The sequence below is a fragment of the Phyllosticta citribraziliensis genome (assembly GCF_038025025.1).
Source record: "Phyllosticta citribraziliensis strain CPC 17464 chromosome Unknown J3D65scaffold_4, whole genome shotgun sequence".
In the NCBI taxonomy this organism is placed as follows: Eukaryota; Fungi; Ascomycota; class Dothideomycetes; order Botryosphaeriales; family Phyllostictaceae; genus Phyllosticta; species Phyllosticta citribraziliensis.
Window position 1 is genome coordinate 290997 of NW_027117341.1, and position 20954 is coordinate 311950.

The 20954-nt window shown below is 55.5% G+C and overlaps 8 protein-coding genes across 8 annotated transcripts; 2 read left to right on the plus strand and 6 right to left on the minus strand.

Annotated features, from left to right (window-relative positions):
• Positions 1-76: 76 nt before the first annotated feature.
• J3D65DRAFT_586060 (sulfate transporter family-domain-containing protein) lies at positions 77-2954 on the minus strand (the record flags this gene model as incomplete). The annotated part of the gene is made up of 6 exons (XM_066797755.1): positions 77-331; positions 437-718; positions 758-1556; positions 1603-2235; positions 2308-2366; positions 2403-2954. The coding sequence occupies 6 exons, from the start codon at positions 2952-2954 to the stop codon at positions 77-79; spliced, it is 2580 nt and encodes an 859-aa protein (XP_066656626.1).
• Positions 2955-3551: 597 nt separating this feature from the next.
• On the minus strand, positions 3552-5036 carry J3D65DRAFT_618373 (ribosomal protein L1p/L10e family-domain-containing protein). The gene is made up of 2 exons (XM_066799642.1): positions 4531-5036; positions 3552-4481 (listed from the first exon to the last, which is right to left on the minus strand). Exons 1-2 carry the CDS (start codon positions 4848-4850, stop codon positions 3638-3640), a joined length of 1164 nt encoding a protein of 387 aa, XP_066656627.1. The 5' UTR covers positions 4851-5036; the 3' UTR covers positions 3552-3637.
• A 771-nt stretch (positions 5037-5807) lies between these two features.
• J3D65DRAFT_277191 (uncharacterized protein) lies at positions 5808-7804 on the plus strand. The gene is made up of 2 exons (XM_066795024.1): positions 5808-7522; positions 7569-7804. The coding sequence occupies exons 1-2, from the start codon at positions 5960-5962 to the stop codon at positions 7596-7598; spliced, it is 1593 nt and encodes a 530-aa protein (XP_066656628.1). The 5' UTR covers positions 5808-5959; the 3' UTR covers positions 7599-7804.
• Positions 7805-9671: 1867 nt separating this feature from the next.
• J3D65DRAFT_277225 (uncharacterized protein) lies at positions 9672-11898 on the minus strand. The gene is made up of 3 exons (XM_066795025.1): positions 11599-11898; positions 11430-11545; positions 9672-11377 (listed from the first exon to the last, which is right to left on the minus strand). Exons 1-3 carry the CDS (start codon positions 11639-11641, stop codon positions 9893-9895), a joined length of 1644 nt encoding a protein of 547 aa, XP_066656629.1. The 5' UTR covers positions 11642-11898; the 3' UTR covers positions 9672-9892.
• A 275-nt stretch (positions 11899-12173) lies between these two features.
• J3D65DRAFT_618383 (uncharacterized protein) lies at positions 12174-15111 on the minus strand. Its single transcript, XM_066799643.1, has one exon. The coding sequence runs from the start codon at positions 14886-14888 to the stop codon at positions 12354-12356; it is 2535 nt and encodes an 844-aa protein (XP_066656630.1). The 5' UTR covers positions 14889-15111; the 3' UTR covers positions 12174-12353.
• Positions 15112-15293: 182 nt separating this feature from the next.
• J3D65DRAFT_277240 (uncharacterized protein) lies at positions 15294-17469 on the minus strand. The gene is made up of 2 exons (XM_066795027.1): positions 17277-17469; positions 15294-17229 (listed from the first exon to the last, which is right to left on the minus strand). The coding sequence occupies exons 1-2, from the start codon at positions 17277-17279 to the stop codon at positions 15643-15645; spliced, it is 1590 nt and encodes a 529-aa protein (XP_066656631.1). The 5' UTR covers positions 17280-17469; the 3' UTR covers positions 15294-15642.
• A 372-nt stretch (positions 17470-17841) lies between these two features.
• J3D65DRAFT_586071 (uncharacterized protein) lies at positions 17842-19792 on the plus strand. The gene is made up of 2 exons (XM_066797756.1): positions 17842-17921; positions 17974-19792. Exon 2 carries the CDS (start codon positions 17991-17993, stop codon positions 19611-19613), a length of 1623 nt encoding a protein of 540 aa, XP_066656632.1. The 5' UTR covers positions 17842-17921; positions 17974-17990; the 3' UTR covers positions 19614-19792.
• J3D65DRAFT_675524 (RTA1 like protein-domain-containing protein) lies at positions 19722-20895 on the minus strand (the record flags this gene model as incomplete). Its single annotated transcript, XM_066803581.1, has 2 exons — positions 19722-20641; positions 20700-20895. 2 exons carry the CDS (start codon positions 20893-20895, stop codon positions 19842-19844), a joined length of 996 nt encoding a protein of 331 aa, XP_066656633.1. The 3' UTR covers positions 19722-19841.
• Between the last annotated feature and the right edge of the window lie 59 nt (positions 20896-20954).

The following is a 20954-nucleotide window of genomic DNA, read 5'->3' on the forward strand; positions in this document are numbered from 1 at the left end:
CACTTACTCCTCCGCCAACAACATTGTTCGCTTCACTACTACTGTACCTAGGTATGTACACGTCTACCTACCTACCCTACACAATCTCCCGCCCACTCGCCGTCACCGCCACCGCGCCCGTCGTCGAACTCCTCGACAAACCCGGGCCCACCGGACTGCGCATCCCACTCGCAGCCGGCACCGGCGTCGCCGCCCCCGTCGTCGTGCCCTCGCGCTCCGTCAGCCGAATCGCCTCGCCCACGCTCTCGACGAAGTGGCTCTCGCCGCCCACCGTCTCGACGATGCCGCTGTCGACGAAGAGTCGCCATACGTCGTCGCCGGCGGCCGATTTCTTCTTCTTGCTGCTACTGCCCATCACGCTCGCTATGCTGGCTGAGCTCACTGCGTTTGTTGTTGAGCTCACTGCGTTCGCTGCGCCGCTCGCGCCGCGCCGCACGCGGCAGAAGAAGACGCGCACGCCGCGCTCGACGTAGCCGGCGACGATCTCGGCGAGCACCTGCGCGCCGGCGCCGTCGAGCGACGTGACGCCATGGACATCAAAGATGATGTTCGCATTATGCGCGTCGTCGCGGACGCGAGGCAGGGCGGGGTGAGCGGCGCCGGTGCCATGGTACTCGAGGCGCTTGAGGCGGTTGCGCAAGTCGCCCGTGTTGGCGAAGGTGAGGGGCTCGGGGATCTTGACGATGAGGGCGCCCTCGATGAACTCGAGGGCCTGCGGCTCGGGCGCCGCGGCCGGGTGGTCCGGGTCGCCGTTGACGAAGCCCAGCTCGGCGTTTTCGAAGCGGTCCGTCGTGCCGGGGACGCGGCCGAGGATTTGGATGCGCGGGCGCGTCGAGTGCCGGATGACGCGCAGCAGGGACAGCCCGATGCCCACGGCGATGCCCTTTTTGAGGTCCCAGAAGATGGTGACTAGGAAGATGACGAGCATGAGGGAGAGCTCGGAGAGACCGCGGATGCGCAGGAAGAAGCGGATGTCATGCGGGGCTTCTTCGACGAGCGAGCATGCGACGACGGAGACCATGGCCGAGAGCACGCCTTTGGGGAGGTAGTAGAAGTAGGGCAGGAGGAACAGTACGCAAATGAGGGTGATGAGGGAAAGCAGTATCGAGCTCATGGGCGTCTTGCCGCCCGTCGAGGCGTTGACTTTGCTGCGTCCGTAGCCGCCAAACGCGGGCAACGCCATGAAGAGACCGCCTGTGACGTTGGCAATGCCGAGCGCAACGAGCTCGCGATTGGCGCTGACGTGCACGTTTTCAATGCCATCCTTGGGCGTAGGCAGGCTTTTTGCAGCGACCGAAGACTCGAAAAAGCCCAGGAGTGCAATGGTAAAGGCCGTGCTAAACGCATCCGAGGCGTACTTGAGGTGTGAAAGTCGAAACGGGAGATGAACGCGGAAGAGGGCGCCGCCGCTGGTGTTGACGTTGCCCAGGATGGCGAGGCCCTTTTGGTCCAGACGGAGCTGCCAGGTGATTATGGCCGAGAGGACGACGACGATGAAGCGGTCGGGAATATATACGATCCACGAATAGCGGTGCTGCAGACGCTTCTTCATTTCCCTGTCCCGGGGGTTAGCTAGGCCAATGCAGCGACGTGACGACGTACCTGCAAAACATGATGATGAAAAAGGCGCTAAACGACACGGCGCACGTCAACTTGTGCGCCTTGCCCAAATGCTCAATGATGAAGATGAGCTTGTCAATGGTGCTCCCGTGCTCGACGCCGCCGGGGCCCTCGGCGAGGCGCGCAATGCCCAACTCGGGAATCAGCTGGTCTACGAAAATGACGACGCCAATGGCGCTGATGAAGCCCCGCAAAAAGGGCCTGCTCAGGACGTTGTCGAGAAACCCAAGTCTAAACAGACCGCTGAGGAGGATGACGGCGCCCGCGATGAACGTCGTGATGCCAGCAATCTCGGCATTGCGCTGGTCTGCGTGGTCGCCCGTGTGTCCATTTCGAATATTCTCTCGAACGACTTCTCCCGTGAGGAGGGATCCGGGGGCTTCGGGGCCTACGACCATGAGGGGGGCGGTGCCAAAAATGGCGTAGATGAAGGGGTTAAAGACGAAGCTGTACAGGCCATTTACAGGAGGGAGGTGACCCAGGTTGGAGGCGTAGGATAGGGACATGGGAATGTAAAACGAAGCCATGGTCAAGGCCGAAACAAAGTCTCCGCGAAGGTATCGCCATTTGTACTGCCGCAGCCAATTGAAAATGGGTATATAATAAGCCAGGTACCTGCGTTTGGTCAGCGGTCTGGTCTGGCATCTTTGACAATCCGAGAGAAAAGAGTAGCATGAAGGCGCGTACATGGACCGTCTGTTTTGTATGCCATGGCGCTCCGCCAGCCAGGCCGTCGTCGTCGGCCGCTTCAGCGGTCCCCCACCAAGCAGCCCGTCCGTCACCGAGTCCCCCAGCACGTCGCCGACGCCGCCAGAGTTACCGCCGCCTGGCGGGCCATCGCTGGCGCCAGGATATGGTCCCCCAACGAAGCCGGAAAAGGTCGAGCCAAAGCTGCCGTAGCTCCTCTTGACGGGCGGCCTGGCAAAGGCGTTTTCTCTGCCGTCGGCGCCGTAGCCGGGCGACTTGTCGTCGCGGTTCTGGCTCGCGAGCAGGCGGGTGCGGGCAGAGGGCTCGTCGGTCGAGTCGTCAGCTGGCGGCGGGTCGGCGCGCGCCGAGGAGCGAATCGAGGTGGCCGAGGCGTGGTCGGGCATGGTGGGACGGATGCCGGTGTCCTCGACGCGCGGTTCGTGTGCTCCCGAGGGCTCGCGGGTGTGGGAGGACGCGGGACTCATGAGGTCCTCGGGCGAAGGCGAAGAGGCAGAGTGGGCCTCGCGCAGGCGAGTTGGGTTTGACGGGGCATGTTGGTGTGCGGCGGCGCTGCGTGACGTCGAGGCGGTGCGGGAATGGATCGACGCGGGCCGTGACGACGAATTGGACGAGGGCGGCGATGGCATGCTGCGGCGGGCCCTGGACGGGCTGACCGGCAGAGATTTTTTTTTTTGCTTCTCTGTTGGAACTTGTCGTGGATGGGCGGTCAGAGGCGTCGCAAACGAGGGTCACAGGATGACAGGCGCCGTGCGTGGGTGGTGTAGTTTGTAGTAGGGCGGGCACTATCTTTTAACTCGGCCGGCATTCCCTCCTGCGCTGCCGGGCCCAGCAAGGCACCCGGGGCGAAGACTAGCCATCCCCGTCTTGAAGCCATCGCCAGTGTTTTGGTCGTCGAAGCCAATGGTGGGGAAGACATATTATTGTTCGGGTCTGGCCTCAAGTCTTGCTGCACCAACCACTCGGAGACGTCGCGTTGCAAATCATCGACGCTGCGTTACCGACCACTTTTTTCAACAAGACAATAGTCTGGCCGCTACTGCTCGAGTCGTGCCACGGCTTACTGTCCATTGTGCGGTGAGCTGGTCCCCATCTCATGGCCGACTTTTGCCGACTTGTGCTGCCCCCGTCGGCCTGCCGGTCAATCATGTCTCGCTGCCAAAAAGCCAAAGGTTCGGCCAGCGCCTTGTTTCATCCGGTCAACACCAGCTTTGATTTGATTCCTGATCCCTGTATAACTCTACGTGACGCCAAACGCCGCCCTGACTTTTTTGCCCTACGCCAACACGTCCGGGATATCTGCAACCTCGCTTCACGCCTCCGCCTTTGCTGCTGCCTTTTGCTTCTTGAGCGCCTCTTTGCGCAGCGCAATCTCCTTGGTCAAGTCTGCCTTTTCCTTTTTGGCCTTTTTGGCGGGCTTCTCTGCCGGCGCTGACTCCTTGGCGTCGTCGTCCGTCTTTCTCTTCTTGCTGTCCTCGCTGCTGCCCTTGATTTTCAGCCTCTCCGACCTGTCGACTCCCTTTGGCTTCTCCTCCAGCACGTCCGCCTCGTCAATCCAGAGCTCCTCGGCCAGCCAGATTGGCAACGCGGTTGTGTCGGGGCCCTTGATGTGGATGGAACGAATGTTTTTCCAGCCCTTGGGCACCAGCTTCTCCTGAGTTGTGAGGGCAGCGACAACGGCCTCGAGGTTTTCGGTGATTTGGGCGGGCTCCCAGCTTGCGTGGCCAACGCGGATGGCGGTGGTTGCGGCAGGGCTGAGGTAGACTAGTGCGGAATCAAGCGCCTTGTTGATATCCTTTGCGACGGCATCGGCAGAGCCGACAATGGCAGAGCTCTTGTCGTCCTTGGACTTTTTGGCCTTCTTACCCTCGGCGTCCTTTTGGACCTTTTCGTTGCCCATCAGGTGGACGGGAACGGGCCTCTTTGCCGTGGACTTGTAAAAGACCTTGCCCAAAAGCTTGGGCAGCAGCGTGACGATGCGGTCGTCTGCCAGGAAACCGTCGTACTCGGCAAACAACTGCCTGCGCGCCTCAAACGTCTTGTACTTGGTCTTGAGCTTGGAGACGCCAACGACACGGCCGATGCGGTCGCGGAGTTCGGCGGGGAACGCGTCTTCTGCGATCAGGTCCTTGTAGGCGCGCTGGGGATCGGCGGTGCTGGGAGAGAGTCAGCTTTGATTGCAATGCGTAGGAGGGATCTTCTCACATGAGGCATAGTCTTTGCGCAGGTTGGGCTAGGCTGTGCGGCAGGGCAATCCTGTGGGGCTTGAAGCGCTTCTTGTCGGTGATGTGCTTCTTGGTGGTCACGATGAGCCAGACGGGAGTCTGGTCCTCGGACGAAGGTTCGTCGTCAGACTCGGCATCGTCCAAAAGGCTCTTCTTGGGGGCCTCGATGGCCTTGGACTTTTGCGCGGACTGGATGTGGGCGGTCAGGGCCTTGGCGGCGCGCAGAGCCTGGGAATGGTCGACGCGGTAGGGCGAGCCGGACTGAGGGATGGTAGTCACGGCGGAGGATTTGGGCGCCATGATTTCTGAGAGGGTTGCAGAGTCGTGGTGGTCGAGGTCAAATTGAAATTCATGGAGAAATTCTGGCCGCAGCGGGTCCGTGCACAATCCGCGTCGACGGAAGACGGCTCACCGCCCTGGAGACCGCCCGGCGGGAGAAGTCGAGGCCATTGGCCAACGCGAGCGCGTCAAGACGGGTTGATGACGGCACTTGGCAGACAGGAATGACATGGATGTGGTGGAGCAGAGAGAGCAGAGGCTGGGATGATTCAGTCCGAGGTGCCCATCAAACAATGGCCATGAGACGCAGGCAGTCGTCATTCTGGAACAATTCGCACAAGCCAGGGCCGGGCGGGAAACACCAAACGTGAAGCTGAAAACAGACCAACGCAACGCAAGCGAGGCGAGAGGAGGCAGCCTCGTAAAGACGCGTGAGAGTGAACTGGGCGTGGCGGCGGTACCCTACCCACGGCTAGCAGAGGCCGGATCAGGCCCCGAATGCAATCATGGTTGCAGCCCTCAATTCAAGACGCGCCCCCCGGTATCCCGTATGTATGTATGTATGTATGTACATGTAGCCTGCACGAGGTGATAATCTTGAGTGACGCCGAATTCTTTTCTTGCTGTTCTTTTCCCTTCGTTTCCGCCCTGCCCTGCCCTGCCTGCCTGCCTGCCCGGCGTCGCCCTCTCTCTGCTGCCCGCCCTGGCCTGGCTCCGCTCCGCTCCCCTCCCCTCTGGCTGCCGTGGCCGAGGATCCAAAATCCAAAATCCAAAATCCAAAAGTCTGAGCGCCCTCCCACTCCCACTCCACTCCCAACCCAACCATCCCCGTCCACACCACCGAGGCGCGTCCGCGTCAGGCTCCTTCAAATTCATTCCCGGCCACCGACACTCCTCTTTTCTTCTCTCTCTCTCTCTCTCTCGCTCTCTCCCTCCCTCTCTCTCTCCCCTCTCCGCCCTGTCCGTCATGGCCGCATCCTCCTAATCCCCTCCCCCGACTGCTAGTGTCGCCCCGTGTGCCACTCCCGCGGTCCCTCTAGTCGCGTGCGGCTCCTCCCACGCGTTGCACCTCGACCTCGTCTTCTCTTCTAGCACACGCTTCCACCGCGTTTCCAACGACGCTCAGCACCATGAGCCGGTCGCCCGTGAGGCAGAACGGCCTCTCGGCTGACGCCGCCTCCTCATCGCGACCGCCCCCGGACTCGACCAAGCCTTCACTGCTGCCGCCCTTTGAGCCTCTGTCGTCCTCGCCCATAGCACGCCCGCCAAAACGCAAATATGACGACGGCTCCTTTCTCCCCAAGGCCGACCTCAAGTACTACCCCACCCCCATGCCCACCTCGTCCACCGGCATCCTGCCCTCCTCGCCGACGCGTCAAGACCGCTCCGCCCTCCATCGGACCATGTCCAGCTTCTCCGAACGCAACCCCCTGTGTGACGTCCCGTCCATCCAGGTCCCGCCCAGCGGCGAGCCTCTGCTCATGGGCCGCTCGAGCAATTCCTCCCACCACCAGCTGTCGGCAAACCGTCTCATCTCACGCGTCCACATTCGGGCCGTATATCACCCTCCAAACGCGAACCACGCGTCGGGTCAGATTGTCATCGAGTGCATGGGCTGGAATGGCGCAAAGGTGCACTGCCGGGGCCGCGTCTACGAATTGACCAAGGGAGACACGTTTGCTTCGGACATGCCCTCGAAAGAAATCATGTTGGACGTCCTGGATAGCCGCGTCTTTCTCGCCTGGCCAGTCAAGATTGAGAGGAGAGCAAGCGTGTCGGCAGAGTCAGACACGACTTGGAATGAAGAAAGCCCCTCCAAGAAAAGGGCCTCGCGTGCTGCCTCTGCTTCGGTCTTTCCGTCGAGCCCTCCCGCCTTTGCTCCCCGGTCACCCGCCTCCCTCCCTGTCGAAGCAGCCCCCACGGCCGAAGAAACCTTTTTAGCCTCGGATCCTGCCGACCTCCAACACCCCACTGCAGTCCACGTCTTTGAGGATGGTGAATCTGGTGACGAGCGTGCCAAGGAGTCTTTGGCTCTCTCTCAAAATTCGCGCGCTGGTCCATCCTCCCAGGAAAGCGCCAAGGATAACGGCGGCCACGAATCCCAGGACTCTGATTTTTCCGACCACGACGAGGAGAACGATCCCATTGTCCACTCGTTTGGTCCATATGGTGAAAACATTCTTTCCAGAATCGAGGGCTTGTCTCACAGCAACACCAACTCGCGCAGGCGTCGCCGTCCACTTGGCCAGTCCGGTCCGGGTTCTCCCGTACCTCAACAGGGTGCACCAGAGAAGAAGCACGTCAACGAGTCTCCAATCAAGAATCACGTCATCAACCAGCTGGCCTTTTCCCGGCTCCACTCGATGCCTCTGTCGACCATTCTTAACAACCTCCCATCCGAGCTGCGTGGCCCGGCCGACGAGAGCAGGCCTCGTCGTTCTGCAAAGGACGCCCTGCAGGAAGAGCAAAATGCCGAGGTCGCCGCCAGACTCACCGGCGACGACCTCCAAAATATCCTCGACAATGTTCCGTGCATCGGGGAAATCAACCGCGTTGGCAAGGACGCCTCTGGCAAGGCCCTGGAAAACGAGTACTACTACATGCCGGAGATGGACGACAACAACTTGAGACGCGACGCAGTCGTAGGAGGCATTGGCGGCACTGGACTCCGTTCAGTCAGAAAGGCTCACAAGGTAGGTACTCACAGATGTTGGCAGTTCTCTTGCTGACAGTCTTTAGCAATACTACTGGAAGCGCCCGAGAAACTAAGCCTCGCAAAAAACGTCGGTTGCATTCGTCGGCATTCCACGTTTCGAGTCTGGATCAGCCCCAAGTCACGCTCGCCTCGTCTCATGTTCGGCCTGCTGTCCTCGTCTCTTGTCACACCAGGCCGGCACATTCACGGCCGAGACCAAGTCGCGTCCAACACGACGACATTCCTCTTCGTTCTTCGCCAAGGAAGGCATTCGTGTTTTGCACGCCAACCCGCCATGAACGGACGCGTCGACGGCACGGCTGTCTCCTGGCTGGGTCCATCCCTGCCCTGCCCTGCCCTCTCCCCACCACAACCCCAACCCTCTACACAAGCACCGAATTGTATCATCACCACCACCTGTCCGCTGTCGTGCTTTTCCTTTCCTTTCTTTTCTTCCCTCCCCCCAAAAAGAGACCCCCAGAGTTCATGTCGTTTGCGCTTTCTCTCTCGTGCACGAACAGCTTTATTCCCCCGTCCCTTTTTTTTTGTTTTTTTTTTTCTCTTTTCCCCCTTTTGCTGTGTTTGTTTCTCTTTTGCCGTTGCTCCTGTCTTCTTTTGAAGCAGGAGCTCTCACAAGATCAACCATTGGATGCATACGTCGACGCACGCACGCTTGGATGGACGAGTTCTCGTCGTACTTGTCGCGCTACCTGTCGTCGTACGTCGTTGGATTGGATGGAATGAGATGGAATGAGATGGAATGAGATGGAATGATGGACCGCAATGGGGCTGTTGGATATGACGAACCGAATGGATCAATGTCTGGATGGATGGATAGAGCGGAGGTTTTGTGGACCTCAGCTGTCTTCTCACCGAAGAGAGCGAGTGAGTCAGACTAGAAGCAGGTGGTGGCGGTGGTCGTCGTGGTCGTGGGAAGCGGTAGGTAGGTACTGTAGCATTGCTCGCTTGCTCGCCCGCCTTTTCCTTCCCTGGTGGCGGCGGCGGTGGCTAAGCCAAGGTACCCCCTACTAGTTGGCCGTTTTGGCCCGTCGTTGCCGTTATGTCGTCGTCGTCGTCGTTGTTGTTTTTTGCCGTTGGAATTTTTTTTTTTTTTTATCTTTCTTCTTCCTCGTTCTTGTCGTTGATGTTGGTGGTGGACGAAGAGTTGGAGAGTTGGAGAGATGGGGAGACGCAGATGCAGGTGGATGGATGGATGGGGTGTAAGAGAGGATGAAGACGGAGAACGAGGAGCAAGGTGGACAGAAGTCATGCATGATGTACGCTACGCTACACTACTACGCACGCACGCACGCACGCTCTCGGCGTGCACGAATCCAATTGGCCTGCAAATGAGCCTGGACTGGACTGAGAAATGAAGCGAAGAGGTTTGATCCGACATCAGACACTTCTCTTTCTGAAATGTCGTTGTCTACGACCGGCCCATGCTGTCTGTCATGAGGTGCGTTCCGTCTGATGCTTTCGACGGCATCCCGGGGTGCGGCGTACGCTCACTGCCGTATGCTGTATACTAGCCTGGGCTGGCACTTCCTTCTCACCTGCCATGATGCCATGCCATACCGCGCCATACCGCGCCACGGGCGTCGTGTCGTGTCGTGTCGTGTCGTGTCAATGGCAGGTAGACAGCCGCATGCATTGGCGAATCGTCCGGGACAGGTTGTATCGTGACATCGATCTAGCGCACTTCAGTCATGGCAAGAAGAGTAGATGAGGCTGTGAACATTGTAAACGCTACAATGCTACAAGCTACTGATGCGCAGAAAGACAAGACCTGGAACGAGTAGACAGATAGACAGATGCATAATGCACGCCACAAGGCGGCTGAGGTGCTACGACAGGCAGTGCAGTGCTCGTGCTCGATGGGTATACAGCTATGCTAGACCAGACCAAACAGGCTCAACAGGCTAAAGCAACAAAGAAAGCGGCCGCGCGAGCAATCTATGAAGGATAAAAGAGAAAGAGAGAAAGGAAAGGGGGGATGGTGAGATGAGAGATGAGAGGTGAAAAGAGATGGGATGAGACATGATGAGTGAGTGCAGTGCAGTACGAAAGAAAGAAACTTGCGCTCCGACGGTCTGAAATAACTAACCGATGCGATGCGATGCAAAGTGGGAAGTAGATGAGGAAGGAAATGCTAAGACATGCTGAGAGATGCCGAGAGATGCAAGACGACAAAGGGGTATCTCATGCTCCAAACAAGCAGACCAGACCAGACCAGACGAATCGACCCAAGCGCAAGATCGCAGAATGCTGCGTGTGCAAGAGGAAAGCATTCAAGCTCAAGCGCAACCCCCGGACAAGACAACACGCTTGTCTCAACAGCTCGAAGCTGGAAAAGTCGTAGTTTGCTCTAGCCAGAAGTCTTCGGCTTCTTGGGATGCGGATTCGGCGACTTGTCGGACGTCAAGTCCTTCCGAGAGCGACTGCGACCAGAGCGATCCGGTGGTTCAGATGGCGGAGCCATGGAGCCTGGTATCTTTGCCAAGGCATCAAGGGCCTCACAGATGAGATCTCCGTGCATTGGTGCCCAAATCTTGTAGATGTTCTTGACCAGCTTGTAACTCGCCCACCGGTCGCTGGGGAAATTGAAAGAGGCGACTTGGTGGCGGTAAAAGGTTGGAGATTTCTCGCGTACGTCATGCGCGAGGTGGGCGTATATCTCTACCGTCGTATTGTCGTATACTGCGGAGAAACAGAGGATTTGTCGTTGGAGTTTATCCTCTAAACTTGCTCGTTGGAAAAGCTCGATGAGTCCCCGAGAGGCAATCAAGGCCGTCTCGAGGCTTTGGTTCCGAGCTTCCGAGATATCGCCCGACGTCCCTTTCGCCTCGCAGGTGAAAAAGGGAAAGTACTGCTCTTCGCAGCCCCGACTGAAACTGCATTCACGGGTCGGACCAAGCCGCGCTATCGCCCCAAGCTGATTATCATTGAATCTGGACCAGTAAAATCCGGCGGTGTAGTCGGGTTTCGGGCAATTGGACGCGAGGATCGGAATGCAATGAGACCAGACATCATCAACTGACTCAGTCAGGTGCTCCAAGCTGTTGTAGTCCAGATAATTAAGGTGGTCCACATGTGGCACGACGAAAGGTCCAACATCTTGAACAACTTTTGCCTCGTTCTTCCCTTTGGTCTTGCGGCCTACAAGCTCAAGGACTCTCTCATCAAAGAAGGATGGGACGGACTGTTCCTGTGTTTTAAGTTGCTGAACGAGTTTCTCGGCTTCATCAGGGAGGCCTCCCACTGGTGCTCGACTGTGCTTTATGAAAAACATTTGGACAGGGTCGTCCTTCAACAGGCGAGCTCTGGTTTCGGGAGAGTCCGATCCCGGATCTGAGATATCGAGGTTCCATATCTCTTTGCTGTAGTTCCTTCGGTCCTTCTTTCTCGTTGACGAAGAGCGGCTCACACTACTCATTATGGAAGGTCCGTCAGACTCGAAGAAATTGGACGGCCAGACAAGGTGTTTCCGCCAGTAGTCGACAGGATTAGTTTCCTCCTGCTCCTCTTGCCGGGAATCTGTAGGGAAACACCGTGGAGCGTCTATGGTAGCAGGGACAGGTGTAGGGGATTGTCGTGTTTCTAGTTTGTGTCGATGTGGAGATGGATACGCGTCGTCTTCTTCGGATCTTGTTCGTTTCTGGGCTGTACCTCGCTCAATTGGTGGGGGAGAGGAGCATTCAACTGTCTGCCCTTCGTCTTTAATCGATCTTCTCTTCTGACCTGACGCTTGTTGATTCGATGGTGGAGAAGGGGAGTTTTCCGCGGCGTGCTCGGCGTCTTCGTACCGTTTCCGTTTTCGTCCGGTATTTTGTGCTGGATCGAGTGGACGAGCCTGGCACGCCAGTCAATTGATGCCTGTCTACTCACAAGGTGTAGAGACATACCTCTGAGGTGTTCTGGTCTCTGAAGGGAGCAATTGACGTTTCGAGAGATTGGGACGAAGTACTGTTCCGAAGGCGTGCGCTTCGGCGAGGACTGGCAGTTTGGTGGCCTCTTGAGGCTACAACGCGTCAGCGAAAGCGCGTAAAGCGCGGCGGGGAAGCGGTTGCTCACCTTCTGGCCGAGGATGCGAAGGAGAAGTTAATGTTCGAGGCATTCTGAAAGCATGGACAGCGCGACTTTAAAGGGAGAGCGCGGACTGGACAAGGAGGGTGAAGAGCGTGCAGGAGCAAGACGACGTTGAAGGTATCCATGTAAGGTAGGTGGACGACCAGGGTCGCGCACGGATCACAACCTTAAAGTGGGAGGCGCCCCGCGTGGCTAGCGCTTCGCCGCACGCGCGCTGATTGGCTGGTTGCCGCTGTAGCGCGCGGATCCGCAGACATCGAGGTCGAAGCTCAAGCGATTGGAGCTGACGCCTCCAAACCATCAAAATGGGCGCGTTTCTCGTCGAAGCGATGAGCATAGCCCTCCACCCAGGCGTCAAAAGATGGCGAGCCTCGATTGGCCAATGCAGCTGACACCCGCAGTCGCGTGTTGTATCAGGCACGCGCCAGTCTACGCCGCACACGTTGAATCAGGCAGAACCCGACAGCAACACTTCTCGACACAGCATTGGAGGCAGTGCTTCGGAAGCGAAAAGCGCTGACCTCTATGTAGGTCTTTCTGTCCGAAGAACGCGCATGAGCATCGCCTCATACAGGAAAATCAGCTGAAGTCTTTGCAGGCATTTTCAAAACCGCATTTCGATTGGCGCTTTGCTATTGATAGGCTGCCTGGCGTTTGCTTGATCTATCGGCACACCTTGAGCCACAATGCCAGTAGGTATCCACCGCCTCCTCCACAGATCAACACCCTGCGTCCTCAGGTCAGGAGGTAGACTTTGCTACGGAATCGTTGTTCGATAGAGATTTCGTGTGGTCAGCAGACTGTGGAGCCGGAGGCTGTGGTTGGCTTGTGTCAACAGTGTCCACCGGCTCCCTATCCGCTGGTGCTGGTGTAGAGACCTTGGGCTTCCTCGCCAAGCTGTCAATCGCCGAACAAATGCGCGCGTGGTGCATGGGTGCGAAGACCTTATATATGTTCTTGAAGAACCTGTAGCTAACTTCCCAGCCTTGTGTCATGTAATGCGAAGTAAAGACCTGGTGCCGATAGAACCGCAAGCACTGACCGTCGGAGTTGTACAAGTCCGGGACGTCTGCAAAGTGCACATACATGTGTATTCTGTCGACCGTATAAACGGCAGAGAAGGCGAGAATCTCGCGGTGGATTTCGGGGGCGCGATTGGCGGCTCTGAACAACTCGACCACGCCGCGCATTGCGACCAGCGTGTTTGCGATATTGAAATTCTCGGCGTGTGCAAAAGAATGGCTCTTCGGTTCCACAGTCAAAAAGGGAAGGTACATGTCCTCGGCGAGCCAGAAGAGGCTGTGGTACTTGTCGACGCCGAGGTCGCGATTCAATTCGATGAGAATTAAGCGTTGGCTTCTGGTAAAGGCGTACTCACGATGGAAACCGGCGGCGTAGTAGGGTTTGGGAGGGTAGGTTTTATGGATTGAGGCGCACATAGACCAGGTTTCATCGATTGTTTCGGTGAGGTATTTTAGACTGTCGTCGCCGTTTGCGAAGAGGGTCTCCGCGCGTGGTGCTACTTTTGGCCCTATGTTGATGGCAATATCCGTCCGACTAGAGCCAGAGCCTCTCATTCTCTCAAGGATTCGCGCGAATTCGTTTTCAGACGCGGAGTCCGGTACGGATTGCTCGGTCTGTGTCAATTTCCGACAAATCTCTTCGGCTGAGCTGGAGAGCCCCTCTCCTGGGTCGCGCGAATGATCTTGTAAAAACCATATTCCCTTTTGGTTTTTAAGAAGGTGTTTTCTAGCTTCTGACGAGCCCGTAGAACGGAACATTGCTGAGCGTTCTGAAATAAATGAAGGCTCTGAGGGTCCTGCGTCCAGCTCTGGCAGAGACAGACTCCAAGCTACTGTTATTTTTGGGTGAATTCGGATTTTGCGCTGAGAATCACTTCTCGAAATTGAGCGGAGAATGTCTTCTTTTGTAGGTCTGCCAGACTCAAAGTATTTGGTTGGCCACGAGTGAGTCTTGCTCCAATATCTGACAAAGTCATCGTGTGTTGCATTATCCGGAAGAGCGTCCTCATGATTCTGGCCAGAAGCCGTTGGGGATTTTGTTTCGCAGACTTCATTGATGTGCGCCAGAGTGGATGGTTGTGGGGCTTCTTCGCCGAGTAGTGTGGAGTCGGGAGCCAATTCTGCCTCAATGGTGGGCGTAGCATTGAAAGGAGACGTCATCCCAGGAGACAATGCATTTGGTTTTGATACTTGCTGACCTGCAGCGAGACCGTCGATGACTGAGCGGATGCGCTTCAAGTGCATTTGTGCCCAAATTTTGTACAAGCTCGTAGTAAATTCGTAGCTCAGCCACTTATTCTTTGGCTCCGAACTGAAATCATTGCGCTTGATTAGGACGCTCCCATATCTTGTTTCTTGGTCGCCAATTTCGACAAAATGGCCGTAGATCGCCACTCTGTGACAATCATATGTGACTGAGAAGAAGAGAACCTCTTGATGAAGCTCGCTCTCTCGCTTGGACCGCCGGAAAAGCTCTACAACACCGTGCATTGCGACGGCGGCGCTGTGGGTGTTTCTGCGCAAGGCGCCAAGTTCACCCCTCATGGTTGTTACTTGGCAGGCGAGAAATGGAAAGTAAAGGGAAGGAGAGACCCTGAATTTACAACGTTGCTCTTCTCGATCGAGCACACGCAGTTGGTCATCGCTGAAAGCCTTCCAGTGGAAGCCCACTGCATAGTGGGGTTTTGGAACAAGATCGCAGGTTTTGATGCATGAAGACCAAGGTTCGTCGACTGTCTCCACAAGATTTTTGAGATCTTTGTGACCGGCTGTGGCGAGATCTTCTGCAGAGGCAACGACCAAGTACCCAATGTCTTTAATGATTCTTGCTTCATGATGACCCTCGAGTCTTGAAATGGTCGTTTGGAATTTGTCGTCGTCGAATCTCGATTCGGAAGGGACTTTTTGTCCGGTCTCAAGCAAACTTTGGAAGACATTCTTGCTTGTGTCGGAAGGAGAAATCTCAGACCTTTTAAAGAAAGTTTCCAGAGGATGTCGTGAGTTGATGGGGTACTCGTATGGGTCTTCAGAAAACTTTCGCAACGTGGCCAGTTCATTACCTGCGCGTGGATTATGCTCGACGGGCTCAGGTAGCCAGTCTACCCGCATCCTTTGACGGTCCGGGGACGAAGAGGCTTTGAATTCGCTGCCTCGTTTTCGTTTATGACCTGCGCTTTTTGACAAATGTCCAGAATCTTCATTCGTTTTCTGCATCTCGGCTCCGTCAGGTGCCGGGGCTTGTGCGACTGTCATCGCAATTTGGAAAGAAGTGGTCGCCGTTTTTGAATAGATTGCTTGGTCTGGCGATCTGCCTGGATGAGGGAGTTAGCGAAAGTAACAAACTCTCGACCCGCTTGCTATCCACTGACATACAATGGGAAGGAGATTCAGGCGTCTCGGCGGCCAATGTGTCGAAAAGTATCAGAAAGGACTTGCAAGGAGAAGGGCGTCGAGCGCAAGAGAGTAGGCAGAACTAGGTAGCAAGCTTCTGAGACAGGCAACAGCGCTCAGCGAAATCGAGCCCTGTCCAGAGAGCGTCCTCCGTGGCTGATGCGGCGTCACATCAGACGTGGTTAGTTGGTTGGTTGCCGAAGCGCGCGGACCCACAGCCATCTGATGGGGATACCTGTAGGGAGGCCTGTGCGCCGCTCGCTTCCCGTCCGGTGCTGGTGACGTTAGTGGTTACTGCGAAGGTACCTACCTAGGTACGACGCTTCAAATTGGTTGCTAAAGTCGTGGCGCACACAACAAGAGTAGGCAAGTTGGGAATCGGTATCTTCCATCGAGGAGCATTCGTTTCCTCTAACAGATGACTAACAGGGAGCATTCATAAACTATAGCTCACATTTGATGAGAAAAGCATGAAAGCCGAGATTGAAGCAAAAAATGACATGAAAGAAGCCCAAGCTAATGCTGCAATCTCGCTTGATGAAAGATGCGATTTTCTCTTCTTGCTCCGCGCCGTCTGACTTCAGCGCGGGCTTTTGGCCACTGACTTCCGCACCAATTAATCTTCCGCATCACCAGCAGACTGTGAAGCTGGAGGCGGTGACTTGGTAGTCTCGGCAGTGTGCAAACGCTCTCCATGTCCTGGTGGTGGAGAGGAGTATCCAGATCCTCTTCCTAACGTTTCGAGAGCAGAGCAAATCCGTTTGTGATGCATTGGGGCGAAAACTTTGTAGATATTCTTGATGAACTTGTGACTAGCCCATTTGTCACTAAAGAACGACGAGCTGAAGATTTTGTGCCGGTAGAATTTAAGTCGCTGGCCGTCAAGGACGTCAGCAAAGTGCGCGTACACTACCATCAGGGAGGCGTTGTAGACTGCAGAGAAGGCGAGGACCTCACGGTGGACTTGGTGAGCACAGTTTGCAGCCCTGAAGAGTTCGATGACCCCGCGCATTCCAATCAACGCGTTTGCAACAGCTGATTGCTCGGCCTCTTTGAAAGAACATGTTGGCTCCACTATGCAAAAGGGAAAGCACATGCGCATGGTGACGCGGGCGAATTCTTCCTCCCCTGGGTCGACATCTAAGGCTGACATTGCGTGAATTTGGTTCGTAGAAAATGCGCCTGACAAATCGAAGCCGACAGCATAGTAAGGCTTGGGAGGATAGGATTTGTGGATTGAGACGCAGAAAGACCATGCTTGGTCAAATGAGTCGGTCAGGAACTTGAGACTATCGTCTTCGTCGACCAGGAAAAGCGTAGTCAGGCAAGGTGCTACTATGGGGCCAATGTGCTTCGCAATCCGGGACACATTCCAGGATTGACTCTTTTCCACTAACCGTTCAAACTGAACGTCAGAAGCAACTGGTGTCACCGGCTGTTCAGTGTCGATGAGTCTTTGGCAGACCATCTGCGATGCGCTCGAGAAGCCCTCTTCTGGGTCTTCGGTAGCTATCAGCAAGAACATTTCAGCCCGACGATCGCGAAAAAAGAGCTTTCTGGCCCATAGTGAACGCGTGGAACGTAAACTGTCCTCGGAGTCTTCAGACTCCTCGGAAGCTGGTTCCAACAACGGTATGTTCAAGTCCCAAGCTTCCACGACTCTCGAATGAGTCCTCGTAAGAGACCAAAAAAGAGCCGACCTGGTGATTCGGCGAGAACTGAAGTATTTTGGTGGCCAGTTGTGGGTTTTGCACCAGTAGCTGATATGGTCGCGACGCCGTGACTCTTTTTGGGAGATGTCTCCATATAAATGGCCAAAAATTGGGGCGTGGAATTTTTGTGATCCTGGATTGGTTGGCGTGGAGGACCTCGGAGCTTGCGTGGCGAGAGCCGTAGGAGTAGAATGCGTGCTACTATCGTCGATAGGCTTAGGAGTGGTATTCCGTAATGTCTTGTTATCGGAAGAATTCGATGGTGAAAGGTGTTTGCGCGATGCCGTTGAGAATCCAACGTCGCTACTTCGTTTCCGTTTTCTGCTTTCGCCTTGTTGGTATTGCACGATTGGGGGCGCTATTCTGGCATCTGCATGTCCTTCGTGGAATTCCCCTCCATGATTATTCGAGTCTTGGGCTGCCGCTGCGTCGAGTTGGAAAGGGTTTGTCGCCATTTTTGACGGAATATGTTCGTCGCACGGGGTTTCGGCCTGTCTTCAATCAGCAAAAGCAAACGACCTTCCCTGGTGTTGCTTACCATTGACCTGCGATGCGAAAGACATACGATTGATCGAGATGTCCAGGAAGCCAAAGTCTTGAAATGGATGTGCGAGGAGAAGGGATCGTAGCGCAAGACTCTTAGGCAAAAGGCCCTTCGTTAGAAGCGAAACGGTTCCATGAAAGCCAAAATCACATTTGGAGAGCGCCCTGCGTGGCTGGTGCGGCGTCATGACTTGGTCAGTTGGCTACTGAAGCGCGCGGATCCACAGCCAGCCCAGAGCCATCCTGCACCGCATGTTGGATGAGGCAGAACTTGTGTGGCACTCTTTTGGCCGTTAGTCGGTGACACTGCCATTTCTGTGTCTGCTGGGGGCAATTTCAGGGCGAAGAAGCTTGGATCGCCATCGTTGTAGGCTCCAGTCAGAATTTTGGGCCATCAGCAACGCGGGACGGGTATTCTGCCTGGCTCAGCCATGTGCGGCGCGGGAACGCGCCAACAGGCAGCAGACGCGTTCGATGCCGGTTGGATGATCTTGACTCACAAGGCTTTTGACAAAGAGACGGGAGGAGACCTGGGAGATGTCGTTGGTTGTCGCGCGTGATGTGCGTGTCGCTGGGAGCGACCGCCGGCCAATCGGGAGACACCTGAAGCGCTGCAAACGCGGAGAGAAGTCCAAATAAGGTATGGGGCGTGCGTGCCGATCCTTAGCGTTGCCTGCTAAAATTAACCGAAGAACAACAACCCGTCGTCATGTCTTGTCGCCGAGAGGCGCATTGTACACTCAATATATCTTCGTTCCTGCTCTCGCTTTCAACATGGAGTTGCTCAACATCCCCGAGTCGCTCTTTTCCTTGCGACTTACGCGTCCACCCACCGGACACAGAACTTCTTGCCAGAATGGACCACTCTGCGGCCCTCAAGCGAAAAAGGCCCTCTGACCTTCAGTCCGGGAATGGGGAATGCGGACCATCACGTCAGAAGCAATGTCCCAATGACCCAACCAAGGAAGAGGAGTCTACGTCGCTCAGCCATGGAAGACTCCCTACTCAGACACAGAACGATGCCCCTGCACCAGTTTCCGAATCCGCCGAAAGTGTCCAGTCTCCAGCAGCTGCGCCTGAAATGCCAGAGTTCTTCCGCCCGATTAACTACTGGCGACGACATCATCGCTGGCCATCTTATCGTTGCACCGGAGACTGGTGGTCTTTGAACCATTTGCAAGATCTCAAAGTTCCAGAAACGCAAGACGACGAGGATGAGACGGACCCTGAGGAAAGCTGTTTTTCTATCCTTCCTGGATACCGAATCAGAAAAAGCGAAGCCCGTTTTAAAACCGTGGACGATATTCCGACAGAGGTTCTGTACGAGAATCAGATGCTAAACGCGGGCAATGTGGCTCATTCTACGACAAGAGACGTCTGGTTGCAGGATCAGGAGCATGACTCGAGAGATGAGCTTTCGGACGCGAGCGCAGCGCTATGTCGAAGTCTGCTCCAATCAAAGGAGCCGACTCCGACAGGCACTTTGTTTGATGATGAATTCTTCAAGAAGATTTGCAAAGAACTGAAATACGAAAGCAAGACCAAGCTCGTCAGCTATGTCGGATCATTGCTTGTTCCTTCTGTTGCAGAGCTCCGCGCAAGGGGCGAGCCCGGTCTTGACATTCTCACCGAGACAGTTAGACAAACCTGGCGCAGGTGCATCCCTGTTTTTCCACCATCTCCGGTCCCCGACTTTTCCGTGGGCTTTTATAGAAGAGCCTTGGGGGCAGAAAGGGAGGCTAAGCTTTGGCCTTATCTTGGCGAAGCACCGGAGACAAGTCCTTTCGCAGCTACGACAAACATGCTGTTTCCTTTCCTCAATGTCGCAGCTATCGGAACACGTTCTTCGGAACGAATGAATGCTACGGAAGCGGGGCTCCAAAGTACGCATTGTGCAATCATTGCTATGCGTAGTGTTATCGAATTATTCCGCTGCGTGAGCCGCGCACACGAAATCAACGGCGAAATCCTCGCCTTTTCTGTCACGTACGACACCAGATGGATCCAGATTTACGGTCATTATGCAGATGTATCTGAGAGAAATGTCCATTTTTACAGACATGATATTCTGAGTAACCCCTGGGTCTACAGAGAAAGTTCTGCCGATACGGATAGATGGTTGAGCTATCAGTTCATCAAAAGTCTGTACAAAGACTGGGCACCACGCCAATTGCAGCGCATTTGCTCGGCGATCGATGATCTCCCCTCTTGGGACGTCTTCAGGGTCAGTAAATCCCTGCCAGGATCACAGAGTCCACCGCCCGTGGACGAGGAGAAAGAGAAGTTTGCAAATATATGGCCGTCGTTCCTGAAGGGTGGAGAACATGACTGAGGGCCACCTGTGCATGGAGTCGCTCACTTGATACCTTAATTCGCCTTGGAAACGGAATTTCTCTACCTCTTTCCTGTGTGGACCACGCTCTGTAAGCACGTGTACATTACCGACGATGCCATGGTGCTCTATAGTACTCTTTCCTCTGTCCCAAAGTGCAAGGAAGAAATCCCAGACGCCATACAAAAAAAAAAAAAAAAAGACTATCTTCAAGACGGACCTCTCGCCTTAGTCTCTATCCCGAGCATGATACGATGACCTGTTTTCCTCGAGGGATCGACCTTCCGAATATGACGGAGGCGAGGCGCCCTCTCTCAAGGACATTTGAACGTCTGCGATTGTCCTCAACCTCTTCCTGACCTCCCTGACCAACCGAATAGGATGCAGTACCAGAAATCCAACCATGACCTCCAGCATGGGTACGCCGTCAAACAGGTAGATGAAGACTTCATGGCTCCCGACGAAGCCTTCCATCCCGGTCACAAATTCGATGCCTCTGACGATGCTCCGAATGACCAGCATTACGGCCGCAACTTCCAGGACGATGAAGTAGCCCAGCCAGTTCACGCCCGGGTCAGCGCACATGTTGGTGGTGGGCGACCGCCTGAGCCTGGCGTGCATGCGGCCGCAGGTGATGGTAAACACAGCCAGAGCAGCAAGCTGTGCAAAAAGACCGACCAGGACAACAATCTTGCTCAGGCGCCGGCCCTCGGGAGTACCACTTGCAGGAAGAACAGTGCCAACCAGCTGGGTAAAAATGGCGACGATATCGATCAGGACATAGAGCTTGGTCGGAGAGCAAGACCAGCAGGAAATGCAGCATCGCGCACAACAGCCCCTGTCGCGTTTGCGTTTCTTCGGGACTCCGTCATCGTGGATAGCGGTTACGAGGCGTCCGTACGACATGTACACGCTGGCGGCGAGAAGTGGCGGTCCAACGAGCAGCAGCATGTTTTGCAGGAGCCAAGGGTCAAGGATTGTAACTTGAGTGTGTGCCTTGGCACGCTCGTAGTAGCCAAAGACTTCGCCTGAGGGTGTTAGCCAGTCTGTTTCATCGAATATCAAGATCAAGAGCGGCAGACTCACAAACTCCACCCAGAATGAAGGGAATGAACGACCAGGCCCGCAACCAGCAGAGGAATCCCAAGTGAGCGATCGTTGCTATCGCGAAGAGGGCCATGAAGGCGTATCCGGCACTCTCGCTTGGTCGGTACTCCCAGAAGACTACGACCATGGAGCCGTTGACCACTGGGCCGTAGGGAGGGCCATCATTGAACGCCATAGCGGAAGAACGGTCAAAAGGAGAGCAAATTGATTCGGTCAAGATTGAAGACGTCGATG

Excerpts from the sequence above, each read along its gene's own strand:
- J3D65DRAFT_277225 (XM_066795025.1), bottom strand. The coding sequence starts at position 11,641 with ATGCCTCGAACATTAACTTCTCCTTCGCATCCTCGGCCAGAAG. Across the intron at positions 11,546-11,598 it reads TTCGCATCCTCGGCCAGAAG|CCTCAAGAGGCCACCAAACT; the intron begins GTGAGCAACCGC and ends GACGCGTTGTAG. Across the intron at positions 11,378-11,429 it reads GAGACCAGAACACCTCAGAG|GCTCGTCCACTCGATCCAGC; the intron begins GTATGTCTCTAC and ends CTGGCGTGCCAG.
- J3D65DRAFT_618383 (XM_066799643.1), bottom strand. The coding sequence starts at position 14,888 with ATGACAGTCGCACAAGCCCCGGCACCTGACGGAGCCGAGATGCAGAAA.
- J3D65DRAFT_618373 (XM_066799642.1), bottom strand. The coding sequence starts at position 4,850 with ATGGCGCCCAAATCCTCCGCCGTGACTACCATCCCTCAGTCCGGCTCG. Across the intron at positions 4,482-4,530 it reads GCGCAAAGACTATGCCTCAT|CACCGCCGATCCCCAGCGCG; the intron begins GTGAGAAGATCC and ends ACTCTCTCCCAG.
- J3D65DRAFT_277191 (XM_066795024.1), top strand. The coding sequence starts at position 5,960 with ATGAGCCGGTCGCCCGTGAGGCAGAACGGCCTCTCGGCTGACGCCGCC. Across the intron at positions 7,523-7,568 it reads CAGTCAGAAAGGCTCACAAG|CAATACTACTGGAAGCGCCC; the intron begins GTAGGTACTCAC and ends GACAGTCTTTAG.
- J3D65DRAFT_586071 (XM_066797756.1), top strand. The coding sequence starts at position 17,991 with ATGTCTTGTCGCCGAGAGGCGCATTGTACACTCAATATATCTTCGTTC.